Below are 7,944 nucleotides of genomic sequence, written 5' to 3'. Positions count from 1 at the left end.
TATAAATGAGGCACCAAACAAAATGCAAAGGTACCAAAGCCACCCCAATCCCAGGATTAATCATGGTGTATTGTGCGGCATGAAGTCTTTGCAGCGCATCTACGATGCCCCTTTCAGCCCCACAAACTCTGGGCTAACTAGGCCAGACCCTGCGTTCCTGGTGCACCCAGCACTATTCCACTCAAATCAAAGGAAATTTGGGGTGTGGAAAAATGCAGGGTCAGAAACTGCACAGTTTGGAGGCAGGTGACAAAGCTTGAGCTGTTCTGGAGTCTGGTGATTCACTCACAGGGATTTCCTGCTCTCATTTCTCAAGCAAGCCGTGCTGTGAGCATTCAGGTTTCTCAGGAGTTCATCATCCCTGGGTGGAGCCTCATTTTGAGAAGAGCCCGGCTCCCATTCTGGGTACGTCTACACTGCAGCTGGGAGCGGAGCTGATCAAGCCAATGCGCTAAAAAATAACTGAGTGGCTGTGGCGGCACATACAGCGGCTCAGCTACCTGTCTGAGTACAGTTATGCCTGATCACCTGGGTCCGTACTTGAGTGGTTAGCCCAGGCCACTGTGGCCACGCTGCTATTTTTCGAGTGCTGGCTTTGCTCAGCTGGCACGTGTCCGTCTGCCTTCCCTCCCAGCTGCAGAGTAGAGGCTCCATCAGGGTACGTCCACACAGCCAGGAAAACCCCACAGCAGCAAATCTCAGAGCCCGGGTCAAATGACTCAGGGTCACGGGGCTAAAAGAAGCAGTGTGGACATTCCCACTTGGGCTGGAGCCCAGGCTATGACACCCAGTGACGAGGGAGAGTCTTAGGGCCAGGGCTGCAGCCCGAATGGGAACATCTACACTGCTATTCTTAGCCCCATCGCACAAGCCCCATGACCTGAGTCATTTGACCCAGGCTTTGAGACTCGCTGCTGTGGGGTGTTTTTTTGTTTGTTTGCAGTGTAGATGTAACCTCAGGAACTGATATAAGGGCTAGATTTTCACAAGTGCTCAACGCATTGGGTGCCTATTGGGCACCGATCTCTTGAGTATCCAGCCATAAGTGTTCCAATGGGAGCGCAGAGGCCTCTTCAAAATCATGTTGTTAGTTAGGTGCCTAATGGGAGCTGGTCTCTTAAAAAAGCTGGCCCCAGTTGTGGGTGCTGAACCCTTGGGAAAATCATTTGCCATAGGCAGCAGGTACAATGCTGTCTGCACAATCACACCTTTAACCAGTGTTGTATGCAATAGCCTGACCCGTCAGGAAGCCCTGGTACATGCTGTCTCAGTTCAACATCGAAGCACGTCCAATATAATCTCCAGCATATTCTACATTGTGCCATATCCTGGTGGTGATTTTATTATCCTGGATCATAACAACAGATTCATGTTTGTGTCAAATGCAGCAACAGGCGATAAGAAATAAGAAATAGAAATAGAAACCAAAGAGTTCTTTAAAACAAAAAAAACAACCCCGTTCAAAGAATCTATCAGCACAGCACATCCCCCAGGAGGCGTTTGTCACCAGGATGTTAGACCTTTCCACTTGAGCAGCGTACCAGACGGGTGCTTTTAGATTTCATCTTTCATGATATTGTTTATTACAATCATGCTGTTCGCCAAGTATCTGCTTTTGTCTTTCATGGGTAAAGCTTTTGCATTAGTCATTGTGTTAAGGTTTGGAATTGAGAAAGGAGCCTCTTCAATAGGACGTTGGCTTTCATGATGTCTGGTAGCTTAGGACAGTTCTGCTGTAGTTGAGATGCTCTTCATTCATTTGTGTACAGGTTTAGTATAATTTCCAGTGCTCTGGCTGTAGGGCAGTAATATCATCCGATTGCTTCCAGTCTTATTCTGATCTATCCAGTTTATTTAGGGCAGATCACGATCTGCTGAAAACTGACTCTAACAACACAACCTCTTTTCTTCCTACTGTGTTACGAGTGCAGGAATATCTGCACCAATTTCAGCCGTTCCTGTTTGTGAACATTAATGATACAGCAAAGATCCAGTGCTCTTCCAAAAAACAATTTGTACCAGGAGGGATAACAGCTCAGTGATATAGGAGACGAGAAGGTGAGGCCCCTGTGTTAATTAAGAGATGCTCAGATCATCAAAATGTAAATAAAGTTGCTTGCATATCGGAAGGACACAGCTTGACCCTGGCAATCTACAATGCCCAACGGAATGACTCAGGGGTTTATTACTGTACCGATTCGGACATCATCTTCTTGACTTTTGGCAACGGATCCACCCTGATTGTTGGAGGTAAGAAAACAGAACCGGATGATTAGGAAACAAGTGGAATGACAATGCTGACGTTCATGTGCATGTTAAAACGTAAAAAGCTGCTGTGGTTGTTTATCGAAGATTGAATTGTTAGAGGACAGACTGTCTGAAACCAAAAAAGAGCAAATAAACTCTAGCTGCTGAAAGAACAGAAAAAATGTATTTTGTGCAATCAAAAATATGAAATTCATGAAAATGAACTCTTGAAGATTTTCTGTGTTCAGGGCACATGCTAGGAATATTTTTAACCTATGAGCCATATTTTAATTAAACAATACTTTGAAATTGGGAAATGTTCTTAGGACTGCCTCAGTTTCTAAAATAACACAGAGTTTCCATTCTTCTAAGTGCAAATATGTGTTCAGTTAGGGCTGGATTTCATTTCACTTGTCAGTTTCTTCATATTTTCCTATTGTACAACACATTTTTCCTTTGAGCTATTTTCATCTTGTACGAGTAACCCCCTGAACCAAACTGCAGCTCAGCTGAGCATCACACTGGACTCTCTGCTTTACTCTGCAGACAGTTACACTTCCAGCAGTTGGGTGCTGCCTCTGGCTTCATCTCCCCACAGCCTCCTCTCCCCCGGGACGGCTGATCTGGCTTGCGTGGTCCATGGAGTTTCCAACCCAGTCCAAATTTCCTGGAGTATTTCTGGGGATCTGCAGGAACAGGGGCTGCTGCGTTCGCTGAAAGCAAAGGATGGCTCCTTGGTGTTCATAAATCACATCAGCGTCCCTGTGGCCACCTGGACCAGTGGGAAGAATTTCACCTGTGATGTTAAATTCAACTCTTCTGGCAAGAGTGTTAAGAAAATTGCCAGGTATATTGAAGGTGAGTGATTCTATGTTAGGGTATGGGAGTAGAGGGGAGTTAGATCAATAGCCCAGTGAGGGCCTGGTCCATGATTGGGGCTCCGAGGCACTATGATAATTATGATGGTAATTAGACATGTAAAATGTCCATGGTCAGAGTGACTTTAATGCAGTTTGTAATTAGAGAAAGTTGTGAAATGTCGGGTAATATGTAGGAGCAGGCAGAGCTGCCGAGAACTTTAGGGAAGGAGGAAAGGGGAATTGCTGTGCTCACAGACTGATTTTCAATAGAAATTGTCACACCAGCCGTAGCTGTAAAGCACCCTACAGAGCTAAATGACGACCAGTGTCAGAGGGATAAGGGAACAGAGGCACTTGAGGGTGCAGAGAGCTGTTTACTGGTGAGACGTGGAGAGGTGATGAGGTGAGGAGAGAGCTACAGTGAGGATTTTGTAGATGGTAGAAGGTGCAGAGAAGATTCTGATTACAGGAGAAATCATTGGCCTAATGCCACGGATACAACAGAGAGACTGAAAGGTGCTGAAGGCTCCTGTAGCCTCACTCTTTGGGGTAAGGCCAGGGTGAAGTGGGGATCAGGAGGAAAGAGCTGGATGTGGTGGCATCACAACCTTCTTGGCTCGAGTCAGCTACTTACTTGTGTCTGTTTTTTAGCTTCCTCCACAGCCCCTGCCAGCGAGTGCTCACATTACATTGTGCCCCTTGCTGCTGGAGCTGGTCTGCTGCTGCTCATGGTGTCTCTCTCATCTGGATCCTCTGCCCCTCCACACTAGGTAAGAAACACAGCCCAGCCCAGACACTCTCCTGCAGAGAGAAATCCTACTCCCCTTCTTGTAACTGTCCCATCAAACACATGAACATGCTGCAAATGTCATAACTGCCAGCACTGATCTCAGAATGTTTGTTTTCTGAAACTTGAATTTCCTGTGTCGGGAGTACGGCTTTGTTCTCCGTGACAAAGGGAGCGATGTAGAAAGGTTTCTACTGCCCATGGCCCAGGCACCTGGTCTATAGTTCACAAAGAGCAGTAGCCTTTCTGATGAGCCTCTCTCCATGTGCCGTGCAGGGTGGTGCCCTGTGCACCCACAGCTTGGATGCACCATTAGTCAATGAACTACAGATTGAGGAGTTACTGTGGAGGAGGAACTTTTACTGTTGTCTTTTTGTTCCAGGATTGAAGCCCAGGATCTCAGCACCCCCAGCTTCCGAGGAGCACCAGGTATGGCTCTTTGCAAACTATCTCTTTCGAAATCAATGTGTCTCAGGCATTTCTTATCCATCAACTTCATACATTTGGCACTTACACTGATTGATCTGGAAGGAGGAGGTGAAAGAGAGGTCTAGCTGTTGGAGTAACAGGAAGGGAGGACGGATTCTTACTGTGAGCTTTTATACTAACTTACTGATAGTCACTTACTGCTCTGTGACTCAGTTTCCCTGTATGTAAACAGTGGCTAACTTACTGTGCAAGGATGATGGGAAATTTGAAGTTTTATTGGTTCTGACTGTGCCCTTTACAGGGTTTTTGTGTGGTACTGGGAACATTTTTGGCACTTAAAAGATAAAGAATTATAACAAATTATATTTGAAGATTTTCCAGTGACAGATGCTGTGGCCCTGATCCAAAGCTCAGTGACCTCAATAGGAGACTGTGCATTTATATGGGGTTTGGCTCTGGCAAAATATTGTCAACAGGTGAGTTCTTAAAGTCAGAATCCAGCCCTGGTTTCCATTCTGATAACATCCACAGTTTAAAGGACAAGCAGGAGAATCAGAGATGAGAGGGGATTTTTCATCAGGCTAACGCTAAACTCACTTGGAGGTTCGGTTCTGTCTCAGCCTGCCCCCCTTCATTTTACAAGGAAGGGGGCTCATTTTACTATTTGTCGCCAAACAGGGTGGAATATTATACGCTCATCTGGATTTTGATTCACGGAATCGCAATGGGTGCACGATGCAGCGATCGGCCAGAGGGAAACATCTAAAACTCTGAATTGTCTATGAGGGGAATCCACATGTGGGAACCGTTGGCTGGTTCTCTGCTGATCAGACATAGGAGCTGGAAGAAGGCTCTGTCCATCTGTCACCTTTCTTTTTGTATTTTCTCCACTTCTCTGTTTAGTATATAAAGATCAGATGATCCACACAGAGTCCAGCCTCATCAGGTGGGAAATCTCTTTTTGGGATATAAAGGCATCGTGGTGTAGATGACTTTACACGTCAGTTGTACTAGGTTGGAAGCTCTTTGGGGCAAGGACTGTCTCTTTGTTCTGTGTTTGTGCAGTGCCTAGCACAGAGGGGCTCTGGGCCATAACTGGGGCTCCTGGGCGCTAAAGCAACACAATCATCATCATCCTCCCCCAAGTGCAGAGGGACCCAGACTCAGCTGAACGGCTGCAGGTTCCTTGCACAGAGTGAGGCTGGATGGCAGGAGCCTGCACAGGGGACATGCAGCCCCTGTATTCGCCACAGTTCCCAGCTCCCCTGATCCTCAGCAGGCAAATGCTCCCTTTGTAACGTTACATGGACATGCAATGGGATTGTGAAGGGGAAGGATGGAAGTGGGAGGGGCTGGGAGGGAAGAGACTCTCTCCCCAGGCCAGGGCTGGAGCTGCTACTCCAGTGTTTCCTCTACAGCATTGTACCTCAATGACCAGACCGTGGACCAGTGCCGGTCCTTGAGATCTCCGTGACACAGTTTAGGAAGGCAGCAAGCCGGTTCCTGGTATCAGAAAGGTTGAGAAATGCTGGTGTGGAGGCTGCTTCTTTCCCCATGGGCGAGCTGTCATTCTATATATCACTTATTAAAAACAGACGGCGTCTCCACTAGTGATTTCTGTGTTTTGCCTTTTTTACCTGTTCCGTGCATCAAGCTCAGCTTATCGTGTAATAAGAAAGGTGACCTCCTAAATTCTTTGGGCTGGATTCTGCTCTGGTTTACAGCAGTGTAAATCTGGAGGAGCTCTGTTGCAGTCAGTGGAGCTATTCTGGATTTACTCCGGTGACCCTGAGAGCAGAATCTGTCCCTTTTCATCCCACTTAGCATCTGTGTTTCTTTGATGGATGATACAACAAATGTGCTACACTTCACTTGTTAGACACACATCTCCGCATATGATAAGGACTCTTTTAAAGAGGATATTTGTTCTCCATGTCCACAAGAAGTAATGGGCTTAATCTGCAACAGAGAAGATTTAGGGTAGATATTTGGGAAAAGTTTCTAACTCTAAGTGTACTTCGGCTCTGGAACTGGCTTCCAAGGGAATCTCCATCGCTGGAGGCTTTGAAGAGCAGGTCGAACAAACACCTGTGAGGGATGACGCAGGTTTACTCGTCCAGACCCCTGTGCTGAAGCAGAACCTGGATGACTTTTCAAGGTTCCTTCCAGTCTGACACGTCTATGATTCTCTTAGTGCAAATAAAAATTGAATGACTAAGGGCCTGAATCTGATCTCAGGTTACTGAACCCAACAGGGCTGCAGGAGGGCCCAGATTTCCATTGAGCTTTCAAACTGAGGTCATGAGTAGACGGTGACTTGAAGTCACTGAGAATGCTTTCAGCAGGATGAGAGCAGCTGGCTCTGGTTCCTTGGCCAATATCCCATGTACATAACTTCTAGAGCTGGTTAGGTCTTTAGAAGGAACATTTCTATGTCAGAAAATGCCCATTTGTTGAAATGAAGGGCTTTTTTCATGGGAAAAGGGTCAGTTTTGATGATTTTTTGACATGTATAAAAAGTTTCAAAATTGAAAAATTCCTGTTCTCCAGTTCAAAGTGACGTATTTCTGAGAAGTGTAAGCTAATTATATTTGAAACTTAACATGGTCAAAATTTTATATCATCAAAATTGAAAGGAAACATTTCAAAAATATTAACAAAAACACTTCCTTTCACACAATCCAAAAATGATTTTTGGTTCTAGGAAAATTTTTGAGATTTTAACTTTTCATCCAGTTTGAGATGGGAAAATTTTTCGATATCTTGAAAATTTTTGTGCGATGGGAAATTTTCGGCCCCAGCCTGGTAATTACATGAGTGTAAAATTGCTCCCGTAGCTGCAGTTGGCTACAGTGAGCCTTTTCACTTCCTGCCCTAGGGCTCTGTGCAGTGCTGCTGTGGGGCTGTCAGACAGCTGCCTCGCCCCACCTCCACCGTGCATGAAGCTATTTCCATATACAGTGTAAGGGCCCAATCCTGTAAGGGGCTGAGGCACCTGCTGTGACATGCTGAGCACCTGCCACACTCTGCAAAGTCAAGGGGAGTGGTGGGTGCTCAGCTGCTGTTAGGATCAGCAGCTACCTTCAGTTCCTTAGAGCACATTGTAAAGCATTGCGCTGGGATCCCTAGAGCAGTAAATAGGGCTTTGTGCCATTGTCAGTCAGTGTTACTGGGAGGGTTATAACAGGCCCTTACAGGACCTGGGCTGGGCAGACACTGTGCTCGAATAGCGTTATGATTTCTGTGGGCTTATCTGTACGACCTGACAACAGTCAGCTCCTTAAAAGCGAGCCTGGGCACCTGATTCTCATTAGCACTAAGTCCCTTTCCACTATGGTAACGCCCAGGGGCCTGGAAGTGGGTGTGACGTGAGTTTAATTCTGCTTCTCTTTACATTGGTGCAAAAGGGAAGCTGTGTCATTGTGAGTAATGCCCTTGGGCTAGAAGTCAGGCAGAATCTTGGCCAGTCCAGTCATCCTTCATCAGCCAAACTCCTGCTTCCATTTAATATTTCTTCAGGGAGGGACTGCAGGATTTAGCCCAGGTAGCTCCACACCCATGAGGGAGGGAGGGAGGGAGGGAGGGGAAGGAAGGAAGATGGTCCCTAGCATTAGAGAGCTG

At 46.3% G+C, this 7,944-nt stretch overlaps 1 protein-coding gene across 3 annotated transcripts in view; it reads left to right on the top strand.

Annotated features, from left to right (window-relative positions):
* The first annotated feature begins 1,943 nt into the window (after positions 1-1,943).
* The window catches only part of LOC127037732 (immunoglobulin kappa light chain-like), an 18,831-nt gene continuing 12,830 nt past the window's right edge, over positions 1,944-7,944 (top strand). For 2 of the 3 annotated variants that reach the window (XR_007770451.1, XM_050929735.1), the window contains exons 1-4: positions 1,944-2,250; positions 2,794-3,105; positions 3,759-3,877; positions 4,277-4,323. Coding sequence is in view for 2 of the 3 variants with exons in the window: in XM_050929735.1 (XP_050785692.1) it covers positions 3,049-3,105; positions 3,759-3,877; positions 4,277-4,323 (223 nt within the window). In the remaining variant the exon portion in view is untranslated. The remainder of the gene's footprint in view (positions 2,251-2,793; positions 3,106-3,758; positions 3,878-4,276; positions 4,324-7,944) is intronic. The other variant, XM_050929733.1, reaches the window with a different exon arrangement.

Source organism: Gopherus flavomarginatus, chromosome 20, assembly GCF_025201925.1.
Source record: "Gopherus flavomarginatus isolate rGopFla2 chromosome 20, rGopFla2.mat.asm, whole genome shotgun sequence".
Lineage (NCBI taxonomy): Eukaryota > Metazoa > Chordata > Testudines > Testudinidae > Gopherus > Gopherus flavomarginatus.
Note: the sequence above shows the minus strand (reverse complement) of the source record. Positions and strands in the feature narration are given on the sequence as shown.